The 26,827-nt window shown below is 43.4% G+C and overlaps 1 protein-coding gene across 3 annotated transcripts; it reads left to right on the forward strand.

Annotated features, from left to right (window-relative positions):
* The first annotated feature begins 1,187 nt into the window (after nt 1-1,187).
* Nucleotides 1,188-24,312, forward strand: Myh4 (myosin heavy chain 4). Of its 3 annotated transcripts, XM_021175595.1 has the most exons (40): nt 1,188-1,209; nt 1,407-1,455; nt 3,948-4,190; nt 4,283-4,426; nt 4,753-4,909; nt 5,500-5,527; nt 5,621-5,735; nt 6,145-6,237; nt 6,380-6,443; nt 6,583-6,681; nt 6,786-6,889; nt 7,963-8,101; nt 8,803-8,921; nt 9,022-9,171; nt 9,726-9,896; nt 11,838-12,147; nt 13,135-13,205; nt 13,721-13,808; nt 13,889-14,006; nt 14,181-14,304; nt 14,394-14,530; nt 14,646-14,901; nt 15,603-15,845; nt 16,075-16,251; nt 16,448-16,593; nt 16,870-16,960; nt 17,052-17,441; nt 17,898-18,024; nt 18,358-18,476; nt 18,583-18,779; nt 19,205-19,388; nt 19,476-19,641; nt 19,736-19,860; nt 20,091-20,399; nt 20,994-21,197; nt 22,504-22,629; nt 22,717-22,887; nt 22,964-23,068; nt 23,171-23,266; nt 24,066-24,312. In XM_021175595.1, the coding sequence occupies exons 3-40, from the start codon at nt 3,987-3,989 to the stop codon at nt 24,216-24,218; spliced, it is 5,820 nt and encodes a 1,939-aa protein (XP_021031254.1). In that variant the 5' UTR covers nt 1,188-1,209; nt 1,407-1,455; nt 3,948-3,986; the 3' UTR covers nt 24,219-24,312. The 3 variants fall into 3 exon arrangements, with proteins under 3 accessions (XP_021031254.1, XP_021031256.1, XP_021031255.1); XM_021175597.1 differs by lacking the exons at nt 1,188-1,209; nt 1,407-1,455 and adding an exon at nt 5,815-5,832 and having other exon boundaries at nt 3,987-4,190; nt 5,621-5,714; XM_021175596.1 differs by lacking the exons at nt 1,188-1,209; nt 1,407-1,455 and having other exon boundaries at nt 3,987-4,190; nt 11,838-12,143; nt 13,137-13,205.
* The last annotated feature ends 2,515 nt before the right edge of the window (nt 24,313-26,827 follow it).

The following is a 26,827-nucleotide window of genomic DNA, read 5'->3' on the forward strand; positions in this document are numbered from 1 at the left end:
AAGTCACTCACTCAGTGTGGGTTGCTGCCATGGAGGGTAACCTATTGGGTAGCATTAGATGCAATGACAATTTAAAAGTATAAAAGATTTAACCTGCCAGCCTGTGAAAGACAAGTTCACTTGATAGAATTATAAAGCAACCATCTACTGAATTTAGCAATTTAAGTCAGGAGACCAGCGGTTGAAAATATCAGGCCAGATCACAGGGACAGTTAGAGTAGATTTCCTGTCATATTTAGCAACAGCTGTGCCTGTATCAAGTTAGTCAAATCCAACTCGGCCTTTCAAGGGCACTGTGGGGGCCGATCCACCCACCTTCTCTGTCCATGGGGCAAGTTTTGTGGACAGCATGCTTTCCTCCCACCTTAAGTAAAAGTATGTAGTACCCACCTCAATGGAGTCACAGCTAGCCTTGAGCATTTGCCTGTGCCCTAGGAAATCATGTCTGTATCTCCTTCTGTGATGCAGCAGAAACACTCATGGGCTATCACACAGCAGTCTGTTACCCCTGCAGTGCATGAGTGGGGAGACGTCTATGACAAACCCTCCAGAAAGGGACCAGACAAGTTCATCTCTGTTCTGACTCCCCCTCCTCTTACTACCTCCCCCTTCCACTGCCTAATCTGAGAATTCACTTTCTTCCTCATGGTTAGACCTTCAGACTTCAGAAGAATCTATCACCAGTCTTTCTAAAACTCCAGCCCTTGCCTAAGAATTTTTATCTTAATATCTGTCACTCAGTGCTTTCAGTCACAGGGTCAGATCTAAAGTTCATTCCTGACTCCGTAATGGCTCTAAGCACTAGCAGATTAATTAGTCCCACTCTCCTCACACTGGGCTCATCCTGTGGAAAGAGCTTTATAGGCACGAGAGTGAGTAGGGACCTGGCTTTGAATTCTGTGATGAATGATACAACACCCAAGCCGGGAGAAACAGCCTCCAAAACCCTGGATCTCCATTCCCTATCAGATGCCTATAAAGAACCCTAGATCATCCCCTGTCAAATTATTTATAGATGACAAGAAATATTTCTAATTATATCCATTCACAGCCACAGTCAGTGAATATTGTGCAAAGAGATTGCCAAACATGGTTTTGCCAAGTAGGTCCGCAGCTAGGACAGCTGAGGTGGCTGCTGTGTTTGCAGAACAGCCTCTATAAAAGTGAAGCTGGGGTGCCTCTGTCCTGTCCTTCCTCAAATCCTTAAAGGTAGGTATGTGTGGCAGGACACCTGGCTAGCTGTGCACTCCTGATGTGAGCGAGTGCTCATGTGAGGGAGAGGACTGTTCCTTCCCAAACTTTAAGTAATGTCAGCATCCCTGAGAAAGGCATTGCACACAGTATAGTTCTAAGACTTTGTCATATAATGGGGGAAAATACCCAGCATCTCTTTTTTCTTTCAACAGTACTTGTCTGACTCAAGTCTGCCTCCTTCTCCATCTGGTAACACAAGAGGTAAGAGAAATTTATTATTACCTTCCAAAGAACAAAGGGCTCTTGCTATTGTTAAGTTTTAATGAGTAACTATTTTATTTTCAACCTTATTATTGGGCATAGGAGCAACTGGTCTTCATAAGTAGCTTCTCACGAAACTTTGCCTTTTATTTTCTTATCTTTTTTTTAACTTTGCCTTTTAAAGCCAGTTAATCAAAACTTTTTTAACTTTGCCTTTTAAAGCCAGTTAATCAAAACTTTATGCAATTCCTCTTTTGCATTTTGTTGGGAGAAGGCAACCCTCATGTATATTTAATATATGTAGAAAAATAAAAAAAAACAAACGTTGCACCAGAAGTCAAAATTCCTGGGTGCCAACCTAGGCTTTTCACCAATTCAACTCCTTGGGTCATGCCAGCTAGCTTTTACGCGTCTTCAAACATGTGTGTTGCAAGAGCATTAACACTAGACGTGGACTTAGACAACCGGGCTCATAGCTCGTCACTGCCTTTTACCACCTCGGTGACCCTGGATGACCCTTTACCTTGCTGAACCTTAGTTTCCTCATCAGTAAAATCAGAAGAGCAGATTCAAGTCGTCTGCTTATGTCCCTCTGGCTCTTGTTGTCTAAGATCTAAGTCAGTGGTTGCCAACGACTCTTCCATCAATCAAAACGCTCAGTGGGTCTCCTGTCTTCTGCATGAGGAGATGTACATGAAGAACATATAAATGAAGAAAACTTGCTATGTATTTAAGCAAGTTCATAGTTAATATGTTAGGTAATATCAATGTAGAAAAAGTAGCAAATCTATTGCTTCCAATGGAATAAATGTTGCTTGTTGACACTGGAGGTGATTACCACTGTGTGGATAGAGCCCAACACCACACAACAAAGTCCCTTGAGGCGAGTGGCCTAAAGGTGACAAAGGACTGCTGAGGCAAGAGCAGAGGGTTAGTGTCCTTCCTGTGCCCCAGGATCTACTGCATAACAGCAATCACTAAGGCAGAGTAATCGATTCAAAAGTGCTTCACTTACAACCCCCCAAACAAGGTCATGGAATAGTGTTTGAAGGGAAAATGCTAACACCAATGTTTCAATATCTGTCCCTTGAAAACAGTTCTCAACTTCCACATCTTCCCATAAGACATTTGTTGATTCTAAGCTACAGTATGGGGAAATTTTTGTATCTATGTTGAGAAGAGATGCACTGTTTCTAACAGTAGACTGAGATGTTTTATGGAAAGTCTATGAAAGATTAGAGCCTTTGTCATCACCATCAGTCACTAGCACCTGCATGCTGCCTTCCGGACTGCTCCTCTTCCACTCCAGAGGTCACCAGCTCTTACTCTGGCCAGAGAGGGAGTTATTTTATCTGACCAGGATTTGTCAGTTGGAAAAAAAAGTTGTGAATTGGTTTCAGTTTGAAATCTCATCTTGGCTATCAGTTTCAGGAGAGAAATTAGAAAGGTGATGTTTTCAAAAAGAGAGGGTAGGAGAGAGGGAGGCCATAAGCCTGATGCAGTAAGGACCGGGCAGAAACAAGGGGTGGGGGAGGCTGAAGCCAGTATAAACTGGCAAAGACAGACTTTGATAGGGGACCACTGGGCAGTCTCATTAAAATGCAGATGCTTTTTTTTCCTTAAGTAATTCTTCAGCGTTTTTTGTGCTCAAATAAGAGTGACAACTTATGCATAGTTTAGAAACTGACAGGAGGGACTTGGTTTTGACCTGGAACAAAATCATTTTCATTAATTTACAGTTTTCCTTATATTAATATTTTATTAATATCCACTGTGCTTATTTTTTCCTTTATTTACTTAATTTTTGTCAGTTAACTACAAGTTTGTGTGCATAAAATATTCAACCTGAATTTAGATGTTTTTTTCTTACATAAAAACTTAAGGATTTTGGCATTCAATTTTAATAGTTGTGGCAAGGGAAAATGGCTATTGTTTTGAGACAGCATTTCTTTATTATGTAGCTCTGGCTTTCCTGGAACTATGAAGGCCAGGCTGGTCTCAAACTCATAGAGATCTGCCTGCCTCTGTCTCCCAAGTGCTGGAATTGAAAGTGTGTACCATCACACCAAGCAATATTTAAGTTTTAAAAATAAGTTCATTAAGATGAACATATAAGAACAACATTATTTTCTATGTCTTTCTATCATCACAATGACAAATACACGGAACAGATGGGTAGGGAAAGGAAAGGGGGTTAAAAAAAGAATACACAGAAACAACAACCTGTAGCCTGACACATGTGGTTGGATGGTTAGCATCCCCCTCCCAACTCTCAAATGTGGTTTATAATACAGAAAGAAGAACCAAGGCTTAAAATGTCTCAAAAAGTTAAACTATCAACACAGAACTATTAGGTACTCTTGTCTTCTCTTAGCTCCCTGGCACACTCCACAAGACAAACCCGAAGTGGCATAAGAGAGTGAGCAAACTAGCCCTGTTAATGTGGAGACCCACAGGTCAGGGTTATCATTCATGGCCATTTCTTCTTCTAGGTGCACCTGGCCCTGAGCTGCCACCAATAGCCCGCAGCCATGAGTTCCGATGCCGAGATGGCCGTTTTCGGGGAGGCTGCTCCTTACCTCCGGAAGTCTGAAAAGGAGCGAATCGAGGCTCAAAACAAGCCTTTTGATGCCAAGTCATCGGTGTTTGTGGTGGATGCTAAGGAGTCCTATGTGAAAGCAACAGTGCAGAGCAGGGAAGGGGGGAAGGTGACAGCCAAGACCGAAGGCGGAGCTGTGAGTAAAAGCAAGATGTGGGAGAGGTAGGGAAGCATGAATACTCTTCTGCTAACTAGTTGGCACCAACTGTATCCTTCCATTCTTAACAGACGGTCACCGTCAAGGATGATCAAGTCTTCTCCATGAACCCCCCCAAGTACGACAAGATTGAGGACATGGCCATGATGACCCACCTGCACGAGCCCGCTGTGCTGTACAACCTCAAAGAGCGTTATGCAGCCTGGATGATCTACGTGAGTGTCCCCTGTCGGGTTTCATCCAGTCCGTGTACTTTCTGCTGTTGAAATGTCCCATTATGTCAGTGTTGTAAATTATGGTGTCTTTGAAAATGCAAGTGCCGTTAGCTCTCTGCCTAACTGCATTAGTTGGCTATCTGGAACATTAGTGCCGCAGTGGACCATGGGGGAGGGGTAGAGGGCAAGCTGCCAATGGATGCAACCATGAAGCCTCATGAGGATCCGCACTTCCTTAGATCCTCTCCCCTGGCCCACACAGTACTATTTCCAAGTTGGAGTAATGAGGTGATTGCTGACTTGAGCATCCTTCTCTTTGTGTACAGACTTACTCGGGCCTCTTCTGTGTCACCGTCAACCCCTACAAGTGGCTGCCGGTGTACAACCCTGAGGTGGTGGCTGCCTACAGAGGCAAAAAGCGACAGGAGGCCCCGCCCCACATCTTCTCCATCTCTGATAATGCCTACCAGTTCATGCTGACGGGTGAGTATACCCATAATCACAAACTCTACAAGCACTAGAAAACACTTGTAGACTCAGCACAGAGAACATATGGCCAGCTCCTTGAGAAAGAGATTATTTGCACATGTGATAAGAGCAATAAGAGTGGAAAAACTGATTAAGAATGTGATGCACCGATTACAAACGTATAGGGAAATTTGCTTAGACGTCTATGCTAAAATCCAAATTGGTTGATGCTCATTTCAGTTCAATTTGATCAAAGTTAGGTATCAGCTCTGCATCTTAATTACATCTACTGTATCATCTCATTTAAAAAAGTAAGCTTTGAAGTTTCACAAGCACTACAGGGCATGCAGCCACTTGGCCATACAAAACATAATAGGATTTTGAACTATGATCCAGGTAAAAGAAGGAGACGTGGAACTGTTAGGCCACCTGTCTTTGTAAGAGAGTGGGCTGGTGCATCCCATAATCCTCCACATTAAAGATGGCACCAGTGTGATAATTAGCACATCTTCCACACTTAGTTCCTAAGACTTGTGAAAAGAAGAAGAACTCAGCTTTAGCAGTGTCTGTGCTTTTGATTACTCTGTGGTTTCTTCCCTTCGCAGATCGTGAGAATCAGTCCATCCTGATTACGTAAGTAGATGCCTCACCTTTCTGTCTGCTGAGTTTTGATTGTTAGGGCAGGACCTCCTGCCTTACCTTCTGACTTTCATTCTGTCCCCTCAGCGGAGAATCCGGGGCCGGGAAGACTGTGAACACGAAGCGTGTCATCCAGTACTTTGCAACAATTGCTGTCACTGGGGACAAGAAGAAGGAGGAGGCGACTTCTGGCAAAATGCAGGTGGGCATGTCCATCTGAGAGAGGCAGGAGGAAAAAAACAGGCTTTTCAAAGCGTGACAGTGGCATGTCGAAACCATAGCAACCAGATGCCCACGATGTCAGAGTTTAGAAAATAAACTTTGGAAGGGCTTTGTGAGACTCAGATGAACAGGGTGATAGGCTATCAAGTTATAAGCCTGAGTCCCCACAGCCATTTCTAAGAAGCAAAAGTGGGGCCTGAGAGGCATAGAAATCAAGCCATGATACAGGCATGTCCAACTCTCCAATATGGGCTCCCACCTTCCTTCTAAAGCCTTGCCTAGCTACAGGGTGTGCCAAGGGTAGGGGGTCCGGGGACAGATGAAAAGCTCTTTTAGTATATACAGCTCAGACAACCCAAACTTTATCTTCCTTTCCCATTTTTCTTAAGGGGACCCTTGAAGATCAAATCATCAGTGCCAACCCCCTGCTGGAGGCCTTCGGCAATGCCAAGACTGTAAGGAACGACAACTCTTCTCGATTTGTAAGTCTCCTGGTTGTCCTGTTGGTGTGAGAATGACCACGGCACATTAAGATATACCATGCCGATGTACGTTCCACTGACTTAGCCCTTGGTTAATGAAGTGGTTTCCAGCTTCTAATCAACCCTCTTTTGTCTCTTTCAGGGTAAATTCATCAGAATCCATTTCGGTGCCACAGGCAAACTGGCCTCTGCAGATATTGAAACCTGTGAGTTAATGAACACTGGCGCCTGAGAGTCTTTTCTTTGGGGCACACAGATTGGAAAACCTTGCTCTTCTTTCTGCTGTAGGACGTTTGATTTAAATCATTTAAAATCATTTAAAACGTGCTTAATCTGCCCTTCCAGATCTGCTAGAGAAGTCCAGAGTCACCTTCCAGCTCAAGGCTGAAAGGAGCTACCACATCTTCTACCAAATCATGTCCAATAAGAAACCAGAGCTCATTGGTAAGGAACATCCTGATTTATTGCCATCAGGGAAGACCACACCCTGCCCAGGAAATGGGCTGAGAACCAAGCTAACTCTGCATGCTCTTTTTCCATGCGTCCAGAGATGCTTCTGATCACCACCAACCCATATGACTTTGCTTATGTCAGTCAAGGGGAAATCACAGTGCCCAGCATTGATGACCAGGAAGAGCTGATGGCCACAGACGTAAGTCATCTATTATGGAAGAGTATATGTGTTGGGGAAGAGGCAGGAGATAGTATGTAACCCTCTCTTCTATCAGAGTGAAATGGACTAGTACAAACAATGGGTCAGACAGGGCTACCTTTCAGGCTTTGTACATTTGGGGGAAAAATATCACAGATTTAAATGCCACCCCACACATGCATTTATGTCTCCTATCTGCAATAAATGTTAGGTACCTGACATCCCTCACCTAGCTGGGTCGTTTTACTTTTTATGGTGTTAGTCACTCTTGGCTCAACACTTGTACCCTATAATATAGTGATATCTTTTCTACCTTGTGTTAGCCTCCTTACTCTGAAATCTTGGAAAAGCTGTCATATTAAACTAAGTAGTCTATTCTGAAAGGTTTTAAAAAAGTGTAACAACCTCACTCCAGGGCCTTGTTAATAATGTGTAGTTTCAGGATGAGGTAGCCCTAGCCAGCTAGGACTAGAAGAAAGGAGGAAGTTTTGGGAGAGATCCACTTTAATATACCTCTCCTGATTCTGGCTTCTCTCTATAAGCCACATCAATGTTTAGAATGAGTAACTAAGAACATAAACAAAAGCCGATAGAGCGGAGAATAAAACAGAAAGCATTTCAACAAATGTGAATGGTCAGGAAAAATTCATGCTCAGTTAAGCTGTGACCTGGTATCAGAGAAACATGTGGAGAAACAGTGGGAGCCAAGGCTCTTCTCATGCCTCTTTCCAGAGTCATCCATATCAAGAGAGGTGGGAGGAGGGCAAACTGGGGCTGTGCATTTAGTTAGGGCAACATAAGGGAAGAAGACACAAGCTAGGAGAGAAGAAACAAGAAAGTGTGTGGATAGTACACATGCTGTCTTAGCACCCACAATACTCACATGGAAAGGCTAATCTATGTCTCCTAATGTTACTCTGTGGATCAGAGAAGAAACGGACTTGTAAGCCATCAGAGCATTAGTCAGATATAAGGCAAATCATGGTGAGGACGTGGGAAGCCAGACCCTTCAGTGTCCCCAGCAAGCTGGCAGGCAATGGTGATAATTGTTGGTAATTCAATTCTTTCAACAGACAGCTGTTGACATCCTGGGGTTCAGTGCAGATGAAAAGGTGGCCATTTACAAGCTCACAGGCGCTGTGATGCATTATGGGAACATGAAATTCAAGCAAAAGCAAAGGGAAGAGCAGGCTGAGCCAGACGGCACTGAAGGTAACACTCCTGTTGTCACCATCCATCTGATCCAACTAGTGTCATGAGCCTTTTCAGAAGCAGGGAGCCATTCGTACTGCCTGACCTTTCTAAGGAGCGGCAGAAGGTTTAGGGCAAGGAGATGATACACTGATATTTTACAGTACTGAGCAAATTTACAGGAGCCTTACTATTTCTGTCCATTCCCCTGTTCTGTTTTCCCTCTGCGTGCGTGCGTGCGTGCGTGCGTGCGTGCGTGTGTGCGTGTGTGTGTGTGTGTGTGTTTGGTGTGTATCTGTGTCTGTCTGTCTGTCTATCTGGTGCTAGAGACTGAACCCAGGGCTTCATCCTGAACTAAATCTTCACCCCTCTTCATTTGCTTTTTATGAGAAAATGCTTACTTCTTGATGGGAGCACATTTTATTCCAATGAATAACTTCAGAATTTTCTTGCCATCACTGGGATAGGGTTTCACATAGTATCATCTGCAGTGTACTTTTGCTGTATTTTCACAATCACACAGAGCCTAGGCTTCCCAAGCTCCAACTTATGAACGACTAGAGTTGGCATGAAGAGCGAAAGTGCTTTTCAGACATAAACAAATGGACAGACTTCACAACATTTTTGCCTCACTGGGAGAAAGCATTGTCGCCAGCATCACTGTTTGCCATGAAGCTGTGTAAGTCACTGTCAGGCCCACTGTTCTTGCATCTTCCCTGCAGTTGCTGACAAGGCTGCCTATCTGACAAGTCTGAACTCTGCTGACCTGCTCAAAGCCCTCTGCTACCCCAGGGTCAAGGTCGGCAATGAGTATGTCACCAAAGGCCAGACGGTGCAGCAGGTATGTGTGATTCAAGCCCCCAATTCACTTGAACCACTGGAGACTTAAAAGTTCGTACCTGCGTCCAACTCAAACAACTAAACGGATGCTCTTCCTGAAGGTATACAACTCCGTGGGTGCCCTGGCCAAGTCCATGTATGAGAAGATGTTCCTGTGGATGGTCACCCGCATCAACCAGCAGCTGGACACCAAGCAGCCCCGGCAGTACTTCATTGGGGTCTTGGACATCGCTGGCTTTGAGATCTTTGACGTGAGTAATAAACTGTCTAGCAGATTCACTTTAGCAGTCATGTGACTGGTCTTGCTAGAGCCCTGGAAATCCTCTTCACAAAAGATAAAATATGCTCTACAAAAAGTACAAATTCTTGATGAATTGGGTCACTGGAGGGATCTGAAAACACGTCAGTCAGTGTGAATAGGATAAAAGAGAATGCTGTGTTTTCAGGACTAGAGAGAGTCTCAAAGGATGGCCACAAAAGCTTGCTCAAAACTGATCTTGAGTTCAAGCACACAAATGTAGAAGCGTTTTCTTAGCTCACCCTATCTGAATATTTCAAAGAGCTCCTATTTAACAGCATTTTGCCCAATATGCAATATTTAATATAGTTCTTGGAAAGCATTTGAGAATTTAACTCTTAATTTAAAATTATAACACCCTTTAAGGGATGATCTAAAGGTATAAACCATCAATATAATAACTCTAAATGCCTCAAAATTTGAAAATAAAATGTATTAGCTGACTTATAGGAACAAATAGGGAACTTATGACCAGTTGCTTACATTCATTTATCTCTTCCTATTTAGTTCAACACCTTGGAGCAGCTGTGCATCAACTTTACCAACGAGAAACTGCAACAGTTTTTCAACCACCACATGTTCGTGCTGGAGCAGGAGGAGTACAAGAAGGAAGGCATTGATTGGGAGTTCATTGACTTCGGGATGGACCTGGCGGCCTGCATCGAGCTCATCGAGAAGGTTTGTGTGGCTTTCGAAACTTCAGAACAGGCACAAAACATGTCCTCCTTCCTATGTTTACTTACAATCTCAGCTCTCCAAGGGTAGGCAGTGGCACCTCTTGACGTGATTGTGTGCTCTGATCAGTTCAAAGGCATGTTGTGGGTGATCTGTTACTAATGAAAAAAGTACAGTAGTCTCCAGGAAAGAAAAATAACACATGCGGATTCATATTTTCATCTCTTGTAACTTCGTGCTTCCTCAGTTTTTTAATGACATAGGGTCTCCCTATGTGACCTTCACTGGCCTTGGAACTCACTATGTAGAACCAGGCCAACCTTGAACTCACAGAGATTCTCCTCTTTCTGTCTCCTGAGTGCTTACAGGCACATATAACCATACATGGGGTTCCTTGTTCTTCATATTTTATTCCTACATGATTTTATACATATTGAAAGAATGGATGAAAGTACAGCCAGTCCTGCGAATAGTTAATTATTACGGGTATGGCTATGATGTTGCATTGTGCTTGTAACCAACCTCCCGTGTGTTCTGTATAACAGGGCAATGTATAGTAAGATGCTTAAGGTTGGGGAGTTAATTGTTGAATCTATCAATTTATCCCTTATTCATGATTACTATCCAGTAAATATATGAAACTTCCATTTGACTTTACCTTCGGAATGAGCTCTGAATTCTCTATTAGTAATTAAGGAAGTCTGTCCAATTAAGTTGGAGCAACAGATGTATCATATTTTGATAGAAATCATTGAACAACTTCAATGTTCAGAACTGTTGGGATCCTGGGACTGGAGAGATGGCTCAGTGGTTTCAGAGTGCTTGTTGTGATATCATGAGGTCTGGAATTGTGATTCCAGCATCCACATCAAGTGGCTCACAAACACCTGGAACACCAGCACCAAGGGATCCTCCATCCTTTTCTGGTTTCCACAAGCCTTCAAGCATATATACACACATGCATTCTCTCTCTGTCTCTCTCTCTCTCTCTCTCTCTCTCTCTCTCTCTCTCTCTCTCTCTCATACATGCACATGCACATGCACACACACACAAATGCCACACATTGTCATGTGCCTGTTGGTACCAAGAAAGAACCTATGTGAAATCTCCCTAAGCAATAACAAAGGAGAAATAAAATGGAATCATCATCTAGGAAAATTTCAAATACTCAGCTCAAAATGTACAAACATAGAAAAGTAAAACCCTAGGTAGCCCAACTTAGGCAAATATGTTAATCCTTCCACTGCTCATCAAAACTATGCAGGCTCTAGAAAAAGCATTTCCTTTTTTCACGAGCATTTCAACTTCTGGATTATCAAAACAGTTTTTGAGGTTGAATTTGTGAGTTTGGATACTCATCAATGTTAAATTTGCTTTTAGTCTTCTGTATCAAATTTGTCTCAGAAAAATCAGACTACTTCATGAGCAAAACCTGATGGATCACCAGTCCTTAATTCCACAGACATGGAGGGACATGAACGCACAAAGAGTTTCCATGAGGCAACAGGAGATGCACTTTCTTCTTGCTGACGTTTCATTCCCGTTCATCAGACACAGCCTCTCCTTTTCCCATCTTTTCCATGGGTTGTGGTCAAGGATGTTACACTGTGAGAAGGAGTATATCAGAGTACATATGCATTTGTAGGATAAAAATCAAGCTTTAGATTTCATCTTACATACTGAACACATTTGCCAAATGGTCCAGATGGGCTTTTAAACTAAGTCTTTCAGCAAAGTATATGCGTTCCTATGCACTCTTCAGATGATGATGGTCGTATTTTGTTAGAAGAGGGGAATGATGAGATAGGATCTCATCTGTTTAGGCATAATTCCAAGTTCTTCCTTTAGAATGCCTTCTTTTCAAGTTTGTGCCAATCACACAAATTACCAGAGCATAATTTTCTAAGGGACCCATCACTATCTTCTCCCTTTTTAATATCCAGCCGATGGGCATCTTCTCCATCCTGGAAGAGGAGTGCATGTTCCCGAAGGCGACAGACACCTCCTTCAAGAACAAGCTGTATGAGCAGCATCTTGGAAAGTCCAACAACTTCCAGAAGCCCAAACCCGCCAAAGGCAAGGCTGAGGCTCACTTCTCCCTGGTGCACTATGCAGGCACTGTGGACTACAACATTATTGGCTGGCTGGACAAGAACAAGGACCCCCTAAATGAGACCGTTGTGGGGCTGTACCAGAAATCCGGGTTGAAGACTCTGGCTTTCCTATTTTCTGGGGGACAAGCTGCTGAAGCAGGTAACCTTTTATAGTATCCACTTCTTCTAAGAATCACATCACAGAAATACACAGTTTGTCAGAGACAGTACAGGTTAGTGGTTTTCAACATGTAGCCCTTTGGGACAGTCAAATGATCCTCTCACAGGGGTTACTTAAGACCATCAGAAAATATAGGCATTTACGTTATGACTCATAACAGTAGTGAAATTACAATTTTGAAGTAGGAATGAAGATAATCTTGTGATTGAGGGCACCACAACATGGCCTGTGTCAAAGGCTCACAGTGTTGGGAACGTTGAGAACCACCGATATAAGTATTGCCAAGTCTACTGCGAGAACTCAGGCCAATGTCAGTGAAATGAAAGAATGCATATTTAGCAACCATGGTACACAGGCATCAGGGATTGTGTAGTCCACAGCGTCGTTTATCAGTAGATTTAGAAAGGTTCAGGGATTTTCTGATGACTGTACCAGCCACTTTCCCACATCAATAATCCTTCTTCCATCAAGGATCCTGCTAAGTCTTAAATAAGGAAAACACTCCACCTGGGCCATAGCACTAGTAACTGAATGAGGTTGTATTAACTTCCTGAAATATCCAAAGTCTAGATGTACAAGTAATACCATGGGGACAAAGGTAAATAGAAACTATGGGTCCCTGCTAGTGAGCCAAGCTTAACTACCTAGGAGCAAGCATGCACTTCTGCCTGTTCGGGGCATGTGTGCACTGGCAGGACCCTGCTCCCCTGTCTTCTGGGTGGGTACTTCAGAAATCAGACACTGCTAATCTGGGTGGAATCAGGGAGCCCCACCTCATACCCACATCTTCCATCTTTTGCAAAAGTCTTCCTCCCCAGGTGTCTAAAGTCATGTCAGTGATGACGTATCTTCCTCTAGAATTGAGGTAGATGAGCTATGAAAGGAGGAAGGGGGGGGGAGATGAGTATCATGGACTCTTTAGAAACATGGCCATCCTGACCTCCATTTTTCTACTCTGCTTTTCAGAGGGCGGCGGTGGAAAGAAAGGTGGCAAGAAGAAGGGTTCTTCTTTCCAGACCGTGTCAGCCCTCTTCAGGGTACAGTATAACCTTACACTTAGAAGATAATTCAACTGTCTTTAATGAGAGAATGTAAAGGATGCTTATGGTAAAGGTGGAACAAAGTAGTAGTCATCTCAATCTGAAAAATATCTCTGGAAGTTTTTAACAAAAAAAGAAGACACACCCACTGTGTCTCTTTCATAGCAAAGCCTTGCTTCCCCCCAAGCCTCAAATGAGAAAGATCTGGCAGTAAAGACATTTTAAATGAAATCAAACCCTCTTTGAAAACCACCCACTGTGTTCCATAACATCTACTCCTTATGATCAAAGTCTCAATACAAAATATTTTTGATTGTCGTGGTTTGAGAAAAACCAGCTGGAATGAACTATTTATGTATAACCAGGAATGTTCTAGAAATCCACCCTCCAGACACACAGGCTGGTCCCCTTGGTCACCATGATCTATCTGAGACAGTTCATTAGAATGTGATAGAAAAAAAATACACTCTATAGCCAAGAGTTGCTCTAAACCTCTCCATACGGTTTTATAGGAGAATTTAAATAAGCTGATGACCAACTTGAAGAGCACCCACCCCCACTTTGTCAGATGCCTCATTCCCAATGAAACTAAGACTCCTGGTAAGACCCTTCTCATGCGCAGAGCAACCCCAGTGTGACTTCTCTTTAGATGACTATAGAGAATGTATTCTGCTTTCCAGGTGCCATGGAGCATGAACTGGTCTTGCACCAGCTCAGGTGTAACGGGGTGCTGGAAGGAATCCGCATCTGTAGGAAGGGGTTCCCCAGCAGGATCCTCTATGCAGACTTCAAGCAGAGGTGTGTCTCACATCCGCTCACATTTTACATAGAACATTGTTAAATTTTAAATGCTGTTTGGTCCTCTATTGTTTGACTGATCTATCTTTTCAATAGTAGCTGCTACTGTTCTAGCTGTTATTTCTCAATGAGGAAAAGAAAAATGTGTTTTAATTATGCTGTTCGTTTTGACAGATACAAAGTCCTAAACGCAAGTGCCATCCCTGAGGGTCAGTTCATCGATAGCAAGAAGGCCTCTGAGAAACTTCTGGGTTCCATTGACATCGACCACACTCAGTACAAATTCGGTCACACTAAGGTACCACCAGTCCAAATTGCTGGCATGATTTTAGCACTTTCGGAGTTTCTGCCTGAGGTGAAATAACAATCTAACTGCTCTCTGCCAAGGTTTTCTTTAAAGCCGGCCTGTTGGGAACTCTAGAGGAGATGCGAGATGAAAAGCTGGCTCAGCTCATCACCCGCACTCAAGCCGTGTGCAGAGGGTACCTGATGAGGGTGGAGTTCAAAAAGATGATGGAGAGGAGGTGAGGAGCAAAGAGTGTCTGCCTTTCCCACCTCTTTCATCAAGGAATCCAGAGCATGTGTGATGGTCACTTCACACATCTTTGCCCACTTGTTTCTGTTTTTCTCCTTCCACAGAGAGTCCATCTTCTGCATCCAGTACAACGTCCGCGCCTTCATGAATGTGAAACACTGGCCCTGGATGAAGCTGTATTTCAAGATCAAACCTCTGCTGAAGAGCGCAGAGACCGAGAAGGAGATGGCCAACATGAAGGAAGATTTTGAGAAGGCCAAGGAGGATCTGGCTAAGTCAGAGGCAAAAAGGAAGGAACTAGAAGAAAAGATGGTAGCTTTGATGCAGGAGAAAAATGACCTGCAGCTCCAGGTTCAAGCTGTGAGTGTCGGATACTGCATACAGTCCTTTCATAGTTCATTGTCAGGATGTGACTGCATATAAGCAACCCCAGGGCTCAGAGTAAACAATTTCTATCCAGGCGCCTGTTGTGATTGCCTGCCCTTCAAACCATTAAGATTCAAACCCAAAGAAACAGCAGCCTAATGGTGCTTACTATGTGCATTGTACACAGCCTGGTCCATGGTGAACAAAGTCATGAAAACAGCTAGACATTTTCCTCTCTGTATACAACATCCTCTTATATTAGAATATTCTCTCTTTGGTAAATATAGGTAAATGGAACTAGAAAGCACATTATTTTTATCAGAGCAGGGAAAAACAAAAAACAAAAACAGGCTAATTTAAGCCCTTAATTGAATGTGAGGGGAAAAACCATGAGTTCAAGAATTAGTAAATGACTCTTTCATAAGGACTGAGGGCTACTAAGTCATTTGTATTTTCAACAAAGCCACTTTTTCCTCATTTTACCTTCTACGTATAGATATTTAGAGTTAATATATTAATCTACTTGATCAACATCTTGAGATCGGTGCATTTTGTCTAATTTTTTTTTTTAAAGTTAGCAAGTTAATGGCCTACTCAAAGATCAACGGGTAGTCATCTGTTCCCACTTTTGAATACATTATTGTGTATTTTTGATATATCCTATACAAATGGAAGTGTACTATTTCTCCCATTAGGAAGCAGATGGCTTGGCTGATGCTGAGGAAAGGTGCGACCAACTGATCAAAACCAAAATCCAGCTGGAGGCCAAAATCAAAGAGCTGACTGAGAGGGCCGAGGATGAAGAGGAGATCAACGCTGAGCTCACGGCCAAGAAGAGGAAGCTGGAGGACGAGTGCTCAGAGCTGAAGAAGGACATTGACGACCTTGAGCTGACACTGGCCAAGGTTGAGAAGGAGAAGCATGCCACGGAGAACAAGGTATAACTACTATTCACTTTCAAGCATTTACAAGTACTCAAGCCTGAATCTTAAACCTTAAAATCATGGAACATGAAAGGGAAAATGATACAATGTTGCCATCTTTTTTTTGGCTACTGTGTTCCCTGTCAGGATGTTGTCCTGAGAAGTTAAATTATCATATATTTTGGCAAGATAACATCTTTTTTTTTTTTTAATCAACATTCTCATCATCTGTCCAAATCTAAAGGTGAAAAACCTGACAGAGGAGATGGCAGGCCTGGATGAAAATATCGCCAAGCTGACCAAGGAGAAGAAGGCCCTCCAGGAGGCCCACCAGCAGACCCTGGATGACCTACAGGCAGAGGAGGACAAAGTCAACACCCTGACCAAAGCCAAAACCAAGCTGGAACAGCAAGTGGATGACGTGAGTATGAAAAGCAGTCTTTTTCCTTATAAGGGATGACATACGCCATCATGGAACGAAGCCACCAGTGGAGCCCATGAGCCCCGAAATGCAGGCTGAGAGTCCTTGTGCTATTTGTTGTCACTTCTGAGTTTTTTCTTGAGTATCTAGCTAAGGACATAGGGTTCAGGGTTTAACAAAGTCCCTTTTGATTTAGCTTGAAGGATCACTGGAACAGGAAAAGAAGCTGAGGATGGACTTAGAAAGAGCCAAGAGGAAACTGGAGGGGGACCTGAAACTGGCCCAAGAGTCCACAATGGACATAGAAAACGATAAACAGCAGCTTGATGAGAAACTCAAAAAGTAAGCGTAATAGGATTCAGCCCTGACTTCTCACTGTGTGGGTGCAGGGGAAACACGGGTTTGAGTGTTTCCAAATGATTGTTTGATTCATCATATTTGGGGTGAAATAAACAAGGGCCAGTTTTAAAAATACTTTATTAAAATGGCACTGGGCAGACTTGTAAAACATGTATTTCTCTCTCTTTTAAGGCCATCAGTGTAAAAAGTTCAATTATTCATAGGTAGGAAGGCTGGGGGAAGAATTAACCATGAGCTAATGTGCTGCTGTTAAACTAGGAAAGAGTTTGAAATGAGCAATCTGCAGAGCAAGATTGAGGATGAGCAGGCCCTCGGCATGCAGCTGCAGAAGAAGATCAAAGAGTTGCAGGTACGTCCATAGCTTCTATCCATCTAATTCATCAGTAAACGAAAAATGATTGACCCAAGAAGCTGAGTCGGTCTTTTCCACCACCCCCCAGGCCCGCATTGAGGAGCTGGAGGAGGAAATCGAGGCAGAGCGGGCCTCCAGGGCCAAAGCAGAGAAGCAGCGCTCTGACCTCTCCCGGGAACTGGAGGAGATCAGCGAGAGGCTGGAAGAAGCTGGCGGAGCCACTTCAGCCCAGATCGAGATGAACAAGAAGAGAGAGGCTGAGTTCCAGAAAATGCGCAGGGACCTGGAGGAGGCCACGCTGCAGCATGAAGCCACAGCAGCCGCTCTTCGGAAGAAGCACGCGGACAGCGTGGCTGAGCTCGGGGAACAGATCGACAACCTGCAGCGGGTGAAGCAGAAGCTGGAGAAGGAGAAGAGCGAGCTGAAGATGGAGATTGATGATCTCGCTAGTAACATGGAGACTGTCTCCAAAGCCAAGGTCTTTCCTAACTTCCTAAATTATCTGAAATACATGAAAGTGACTATATACTCTGTGGGACTCTAGCTAGCCACACTATACATCACCCGAGATTTCTGATTGACATCACTGTATTAAATGGAACCCCTCAAGGTTCCACATCTTATTTTTCAAAATCACCTTAAATATTGTTGCTATGGCTACCGCAATAGTAATGCAGTGGCAAATAAAAGTCCCCTCTACATGATGTGGGCCATAAATGATGTTCATGTTTCCCCAAAGAAAGGACTCTAGTTTTGATGATTACATATTCACTCAGTCAGTCACATATGCTCCTCCACTGCTGTGATCCCAACTGCTCCCAAGCCCTGTGCAAGGCTTGGCAGCAACATCAGTAACAGCCTGTGTCTGCCATACATAGTAACAGATCTCTAAATCTCAGCATCATCTTGTCCCGTCCTTTACTTCCCATCACAGGGGAACCTTGAGAAGATGTGCCGCACCCTGGAGGACCAACTGAGTGAAGTGAAGACCAAGGAGGAGGAGCAGCAGCGCCTGATCAATGAACTGTCAACCCAGAAGGCACGCTTGCACACAGAGTCAGGTCAGTCTGTGTGCCACACTAGCCTGGGAACAGCAAAGCATGAGAGGTCTGCCCCATCCTGGAAGCTGGGGTCATGCCCTGCACAATGTATACAAGAGATGGTTACAAATGAATGACTCTAAGCTATGATTAGAGGCAAGTTGGGCAATGAACCTCTTGGGCTTGGGAAAGTTTTGTTACCTCCATAACCCTCAAGAATCCCCCATTCTACGATAGCAAAGAAAGCAGTTCATGAACATTCTGGAGACGCTCTTTGCAGTCTATGAATAAGGAGGGTCATATTCTGGTTCACCTGAGAGAAGAGAGTTCAATCATTTATGTTTCCTCTCTCAGGCGAGTTTTCCCGACAGCTGGATGAAAAAGACGCTATGGTTTCTCAGCTCTCCCGAGGCAAACAAGCATTTACACAACAGATTGAGGAACTAAAGAGGCAGCTAGAGGAAGAGTCCAAGGTGAGAACCCTCGGTTGAGACTTTTATGCATGGAACCGGGCAGCCTGAACCACACTAGTGATCGATCAGAATGCAAACTCACAGTGTACAATTTTGGGTTATTTAGGCCAAGAACGCTCTAGCCCATGCTCTGCAGTCAGCTCGACATGACTGTGACCTACTGCGGGAACAGTATGAAGAGGAGCAGGAAGCCAAGGCTGAGCTGCAGAGGGCCATGTCCAAGGCCAACAGCGAGGTGGCCCAGTGGAGGACGAAATATGAGACGGATGCCATCCAGCGCACAGAGGAGCTGGAGGAGGCCAAGTATGGGTTTCAATGAATTAGACAGAAAGAAACTGAAGTAAAGGAAAAGGGAAGGAAAATAGGAAGGAATAATTGTACCAGGAAGAGCATCAAATAATTTCACAGCTTCCATATCTATACAGTTAAGAGGACCGTGTACTCAGTCTAGGATCCCACTAGACCCTAGTGAAGAAACACACCGTTGCCCCTCCCTCTTCTCTCTGGTTTCATAGATATGTTTGAAATGGACACTTCAGATGGATAAGAGCTCCCCTGGGAAATCAGAATTCTGGGAGAGATAAAATGGTCACTAAGAAGTAATTCTGGAAAAACCTATGGGCACAGAGAAATAAGAGATCTTAGGGGAAAACAGACTTCCCTAATCAGCGGATAAGCAGAGTTCCTTCTGTTAACTTTGAGTCTTCTCACACTGACCGCCACCCCAGGAAGAAGCTGGCTCAGCGTCTGCAGGATGCTGAGGAACATGTAGAAGCTGTGAATTCCAAATGTGCTTCTCTTGAGAAGACGAAGCAGCGGCTTCAGAATGAAGTGGAGGACCTCATGATTGACGTGGAGAGGTCTAACGCTGCTTGTGCTGCGCTTGATAAGAAGCAGAGGAACTTTGACAAGGTGGTCCACCCGACCTGGGATTTACAACTGGGGAAGGGGGGGGGCACTCTGCCTGGCTTCATAGCCTAACTAATGACATGCTTCCAGGTCCTGGCAGAATGGAAACAGAAGTACGAGGAAACTCAGGCTGAGCTTGAAGCCTCCCAGAAGGAGTCCCGCTCTCTCAGCACTGAGCTGTTCAAAGTGAAGAACGCCTATGAGGAGTCTCTGGATCAACTTGAGACGCTAAAGAGAGAGAACAAGAACCTGCAGCGTAAGCCCCAAGCTTCACAACCCCGCTTAGCTCTGACTGGGTTCTTCCATTCTGCCACCATTCCAACCTCTTCCTTTCATCTGTTTTTCCACAGAGGAGATCTCTGACCTGACCGAGCAGATTGCTGAGGGAGGGAAGCACATCCATGAGCTGGAGAAAATCAAGAAGCAAATTGATCAGGAAAAGAGTGAATTACAGGCTTCTCTGGAGGAAGCGGAGGTATATACTTTGTTTGCTCACCCATCTGTTAACGAGAATTGCAACTGGATTCTATCACTTTCTAAGCTTCCAGGGACAATGTATACCACCAAGGAAAACCTAAACATATATATCACTCAAACGAAGGATCAATAATTTAAGTTAGGATGTATTGAAAGTATGGGAGGAGGGCTAAATGTCTTCTTGAGAAACCACCATAGTGAGGTCACCAAAATGTTGCTTTTATCAAGGCATCCCTTGAACATGAAGAAGGTAAAATCCTACGCATCCAGCTGGAGTTGAACCAGGTGAAATCCGAGATTGACCGCAAAATTGCTGAAAAAGACGAAGAGATAGATCAGCTGAAGAGAAACCACCTCAGAGTTGTGGAGTCCATGCAGAGCACGCTGGATGCCGAGATCCGAAGCAGGAATGATGCTCTGAGGATTAAGAAGAAGATGGAGGGAGACCTCAACGAGATGGAGATCCAGCTGAACCATGCCAACCGCCAGGCTGCGGAGGCAATCAGGAACCTTCGGAACACCCAGGGAATGCTGAAGGTACCTAGGGGTGAACATGCACTGTGTCAGCAGGCTCGGTGCTATAGAATTCAAATCTTAGATTTTTAGGAAAATTATAGAATATACATTACCAAAGCAATGTAGTATCAGGATAAAAAAAAATTGTATGTGCCTAGTTGGGAAGGAGCTATGTTCAAACTGAAAGGCCCAAGAGAGAATTTGCTTTGTTACCTGAGACAAAATGAGTGGTAATGTATATGTCGATACTGATGACACAATTCAGCTTCCCAAGTGTAGGACTTAGGCATGACCCACCCATCTCTGGACCTCCCCCTTTAAGCATCTAAAATGATGTAACCAGTTTAGCTGAATTCTAAGGGTACTTTCCTGATACAAAATTTCACAGATTTATCCATGATTGATTTTTATGATTTTGGGGATCTAAAATAAACCATTTTGTGCTTTTGAATTTAAGTACTGCACTAGGCATCCAAGAACAAGTCATTAAGGGTACTTGTAGATGTTCCTGTTTAATCAGACTCTGAGCTAATAAGATCCAGGTGTGAGCATGTCATTAAATTTGAATCCCCTTTAACTGAAATGTGAGTAAGAGTTTCTCTGCTTTCTGTGCAGGACACACAGCTGCATCTGGATGATGCTCTCAGAGGCCAGGACGACCTGAAAGAGCAGCTGGCCATGGTTGAGCGCAGAGCCAACCTGATGCAGGCTGAGATTGAGGAGCTCAGGGCATCCCTGGAACAGACAGAGAGGAGCAGGAGAGTGGCCGAGCAAGAGCTACTGGATGCCAGTGAGCGCGTGCAGCTCCTCCACACCCAGGTGAGGTTCAGGACCAGGGTTATCAAATGCACTTCCAGAAACTAAAGGCAGTCTGAAGGGGTGAGCTTTTTCACGAGATGCACACGTAATGTTGGCAGCGATATATTTCCAGGATTTTGGGAAATGGAAAGAGGAACCTAAGTATGTACTGAGACACAGACAGTTTACAAGTCCATTTTTGGGCTGGCATAGTCATGGTCTTGAACAATCTGGAGTTTAAACCCAATGGAAAGAAAGCTCAGAAAACAATATGCAGTCACTCATCCAACTTATCTTTCACAACTGTACACAACAAGTAAATAAGCCGATAAAATGTCAAACATAGTAAACCATCATGTTTATTATTATGCTAACATCACAGTACACGGAAAGATCTTTTGGGTTCAAATCCACGGGGCCATCATTAGTGCTAGTTAGCACTTGTGTTCCACTTATTTATTTAAAGAAGTTAAATAAAGCAGTTAAATAAGTGGTGGATTAATGTTGCATAATGACCATATGGAGCACTCATTACCTCAGAAAGGCAGGCACAAAACAGAAAGAGAATAAAGCAAATTAAGGTGAGGAATCCAATGTCCTTTTATTGTATTGTATTTTATTTTATTTTTGGTAAAAAATCATACAGAAATATTCAAAAGGATAAGCAAAACTGTTATTAATGGTTACCTATGTTTACGGAAGGTATATTATTTTTGTCTTATGTTCATTTGCACACTCTACTTTTTAAATAATAAACCCATGTAACAGAATACTTTTGAACACTGTAATGTCTAAAATGAGCAATTATGGAAATGTTCAGATCCATACTGTAATTTTAAAAATCAAGTATTAGTTAATATGTGACACTTTTCTTACTAATTATGAGCATCTAGAATTGACTGACCATTTCAAATACTGTTAACTTTCCGAAAACATGGGGCCCCTTGATTATCTTTTGTATCAATAAATATGCTGTTTATAAACTTACAAAATAGAGGTACCCAATAATGGATGACTTGCTAAAATAAAATTTTTCATCAGCTGTGTGGTACATAGCACGATAAACCTGGACAATTTTACTTTGTGTTTATTAGCATCCATGGATAACCTTTGGCACTAGAGAGTAAATTTTACATTGAATCACTTATGTTTTATGACCAGAGATATAGGTAGAAAAAGCCAGGAACTTGGAATTAACTTCATATTTTGTTTTTATTCTGAACATTTCTTATTATCAGCTATTTAGTGCTACATACACTGGTTATAAATGTAATTAAATATAGGTTTCTTTCTTCTTCTTCTTCTTTTTTTTTTTAATTTGTAACAGAACACCAGCCTCATCAACACCAAGAAGAAGCTGGAGACAGACATTTCCCAAATCCAGGGAGAGATGGAAGACATCGTCCAGGAAGCCCGCAACGCAGAAGAGAAGGCCAAGAAAGCCATCACTGATGTAAGCAGAGAGTGAGATGGAGATAGCAAGCCTGAATCCTGCAGGGCCTTGTCAGCCTTTAACCAACTCTGTTTTATCACTCGCCAGGCCGCCATGATGGCAGAAGAGCTAAAGAAGGAGCAGGACACCAGCGCCCACCTGGAGCGGATGAAGAAGAACATGGAGCAGACTGTGAAGGACCTGCAGCACCGTCTGGACGAGGCTGAGCAGCTGGCGCTAAAGGGTGGCAAGAAGCAGATCCAGAAACTGGAGGCTAGGGTGGGTGTCCACGTCTTCTTTCAGTCCCCTACCCATGCGCGTGTGAACAGTCTGTTAACCGTGTTCTCTCTCCCAGGTGAGGGAGCTTGAAAACGAGGTGGAAAATGAACAGAAGCGTAACATCGAAGCCGTCAAGGGTCTTCGTAAGCACGAGCGAAGAGTGAAGGAACTCACCTACCAGGTGACTGACCTTTTCTTCTCTGCCAGGCTTACAGAGTTTGCGAAAGTAAAACTAGCAGGGCAGTGTCCGCTAATGACGTCATCTTCTTGCTGCATCTTTCAGACCGAGGAGGACCGCAAGAACGTGCTGAGGCTGCAGGACTTGGTGGACAAATTACAGACTAAAGTGAAAGCCTACAAGAGACAGGCTGAGGAGGCTGTGAGTATCTCCGCAGAAGCAGGGAATGGTCAGGGACCACAGCTGGTTCTGTGAGGCACTGAAGTCCCCATAATTCAAGGGGCTTTCTTATAAGACAATACGCAAACCAGGAGCTCAAAATTAGGTAGGAAAGTGAATATTTATTTGGAAAACCAAACTTTTGCTGCAGATGAGTAGAGCTTTAGACATTCTAATTCATTTCTCTGAGACTGCTTCAAGTGCTGTTTCATTCACATTAATACAGCAATGCTTTTCTACAGTACCACACTCACTATTTAGAACGTTCCAAACTTCCAGCAATCACAGGGACTATGGAAATAAGGGTCTGGATTCTCCTCAGCCTTATTTAACATTGTGATTAAATCCACTTCCGAACTTTAAAAAAACAAAAAAACAAAAACAAAAAAAAACCCCTTTCTCGTTCTGTCAGTGCTCAACTCTTCCTTAAAGCTCTCTGGATCCAATATCACTACTGTGTCTTCTCTTCGAAGTTTGTGTTCTAGAAACAAGATAGAATCAGATCCCTGCTTCTTTGACCTCTGTGTAGTCACTGTAGCATTCTCCGTGTGCTAGGAAAAGGCATATGAAAGAGTAAAAATGGGGCAGGGACAGTGTAAGCATACTCATTATGTCATCAAATCCGTGGGCTGTCCTGCCTCCAAATAAGAATGGCACCAAATGACAGAACCTTTCACTTTCTCATTCACGAAGCAAACCCTGTAGCTTCCTTTAGCAAGAAAGGCAATTAACAAGCAGAAAATGTCAAATTTTGTTCTCTCCAACTTGTTCCCATTCACAGGAGGAACAATCCAATGTCAACCTGGCCAAGTTCCGTAAGATCCAGCACGAGCTGGAGGAAGCCGAGGAGCGGGCTGACATCGCGGAGTCCCAGGTCAACAAGCTGCGGGTGAAGAGCCGAGAGGTTCACACTAAAGTCATAAGCGAAGAGTAATCCATCCTTCTGTTGAAAGGTGACAGGAGAAATCACAAAATGTGATGTTCTTTGTCACTGTCCTATATATCAAGGAAATAAAATCTGCAGATAATTTTGCAATCTAGAAGTTCATATTTTTTTCTTTTAATTATAAGCTCCACGATGCTTTGGGGGCCAATTTATTTCCTAAACACTTGCTGAGTGCCTATTATGTGCAGTGATGTCAAAGAAGTGAAACAACTAAAGACCAACGACATGAATACTATTCAGCCAACTTTCCTGGGTATTGAGAGCACGTCTGGTACAAGAATGGTCACCAAGGAAACGAGTTACCCCTGTCTTTGAGGAACTCAATTGAGAGGGGAAGGGAGGCACATTTCAGACAATATGGAAGGGGGGATTTTCTCAGCCAGAGGACATAGCGAGGATATAAAGTGCTACCTGGGAGTCCAGAGAGATTTCTCAAAGGAGTCTGTGAGCTCCTGCTGAGATGAACAGTCAGCTATCAATCAGGTGATGGGGAAAGGACATGGTCAGCATAAGAGAAAACAAGTATGAGATTCCACGGTCATTTTAGCATAGATGTTATGAGCAAAGGGTAACAGATGAGAGCAGACACAGGAAGGGAAGGCATGATGATAATAAAGGGAACGGTCTCCCACACAGCTTGGAGGAATTAGAGCATGCATCCACCCGGCCCAATTTCATAAGAAAGAGAGTTGTCGGAATCTCATAATGGTACACATGGAGGAAAGAGTAAGATAGGAAGCACCAGAGCCTCAAAGGCTGTTTGGAAGGCATGGTCCAGATTCGAGGCAATGGTGGTGGCATGAACAGGAAAGGCAAGAAAGAGTGCAGGGTTCGCATGCTAACACAGAGGAGGTGGGGCAGCACCAAGGAAATCAGCTCCACCATGTTCAGGATGACAGACTGCCCTGTGGTTATCCACTTCACTTCATTTCAGAAACCCCTCTCCTTGGGCTCGTTCCCCTTCTAAGAAGAAGGAGTAGGAGAATCTAGATGAACTCTCATGTTAGCCTTCTGCTTTCTACAGAACTTGACTTTCCTTAGGAGCTGACGCATTTTAAGGAGGGTGGAGAAAGGAAATTCATTTCCCAATGTCACACACACACAAAAGGAACACAATGAACATTTGATCATAGCCACTGTTTGATTTTTTTTCTTTTATACTTTCTTGAAAATTAAAATATTGGTTTCATTGAGTGGATGTTGAAAAAAAAAATAAGGCAAAAGAAGCCCAATTTCTCCTTTTTCAAGTGGCCAATAGATAACCTTTCTATCTATCGGGAAGGCCACTTTGAGAAACTATCTTCCCTTTGAGAAACCTAATTAGTAATGAGGAGCTTGCTTCAGCAGAAGCAAATTTCAAAAGCCTAGAATATAATTATGAAGAATATCTCACCTCAGCCATGATGAAGACTAATGAAATATCCTGCTTAGAGTGGGCATTTATTATCAAATCTTAATTAAGCTCTGTAGAGTTAACCTATCGACCCCCCAAAGCACTAGGCAACCGTTGGATAATTCCGTCTCCTGACTCTGTGATTGCCTGAGCAGAGTTAAGGATGGGTTTTGTTATATGTAAGTCAATTAGTCTGCTTTGCTTTAAGGAAAGAAGCTTAGAGATCACAGATATTCTGGTTAACATTCTTCCTCATCCTCCTGACAGATGAGGTGGGTTTCAGCCTCCATTCTGTGTCTACTAGAATAAAGCCACGCTCAATCATCTCGGACTGCCCACACAACACTCTTCCCTTCTCTTTCATTGCTCTGAGGCATTAAGAAATATCTACACCTCCCTGAACCATGATAGTGTGCATGTAAAGAGCAGGCTGTATTGAAATTTCAATATACACAAATGTTCCAATTGCAATGAACGTTTCATCTGGAGTGGCTGGCAAACCAACTAAGAAGATACTGGGGACTGGAGAGAAGCTTAGAACCTGCATTTCTCTTGCAGAGGAACTGAGTTTAGTTCTTAGCGCTCCTACTGGGAAGCTCGCAGTGACCTGCAACTCCAGAAGCACCTGACACCTCGGCCTTCACTTCCATACACCTTATCTCCTTGACTTGCTTCATTTCTGTCCTGCTACAAGATTATTGATGGCCTCCTTCTGCTAACATATAAGCTCTACAGTGACACACAGTGCATCTGGCTACTGTTGAGTATGTGGTAAGTCAGGCCTGGCCTGACACACCACAAATGGTTAAGAAATGTTTGCAGAATGAATGAGAAAGTTTAATAAGAATTTTATCTGCACTATGTACAGTGTTATGCTATACACACACCATCTAAAACTGGATCTACATGCAGAGGAAATTTTAACACAGTCTCTTTCACAAATTTAGTAAGAAAACCTTTCCCTTCCTAGGAGATGGAATAGTTCTTTCATTACCTGTTTTTCCTAGTAAGTATACAACTAACACCCCTCACCCCCAGATATTCTACTTCAAATTAATGTAGGGCACTCTGATAGACAGAGAAGATGGAGGACCTTAAGGTTCAGGATGGTCAGTGGTGAAGTCTGTGGCTTTGCTGTGTTTCATCATATGCCTACACTCAATATTAAAGAAGCAGACAGAGCCTTTTCTCTGGCGGCCGGGAA

Source organism: Mus caroli, chromosome 11, assembly GCF_900094665.2.
Source record: "Mus caroli chromosome 11, CAROLI_EIJ_v1.1, whole genome shotgun sequence".
Lineage (NCBI taxonomy): Eukaryota > Metazoa > Chordata > Mammalia > Rodentia > Muridae > Mus > Mus caroli.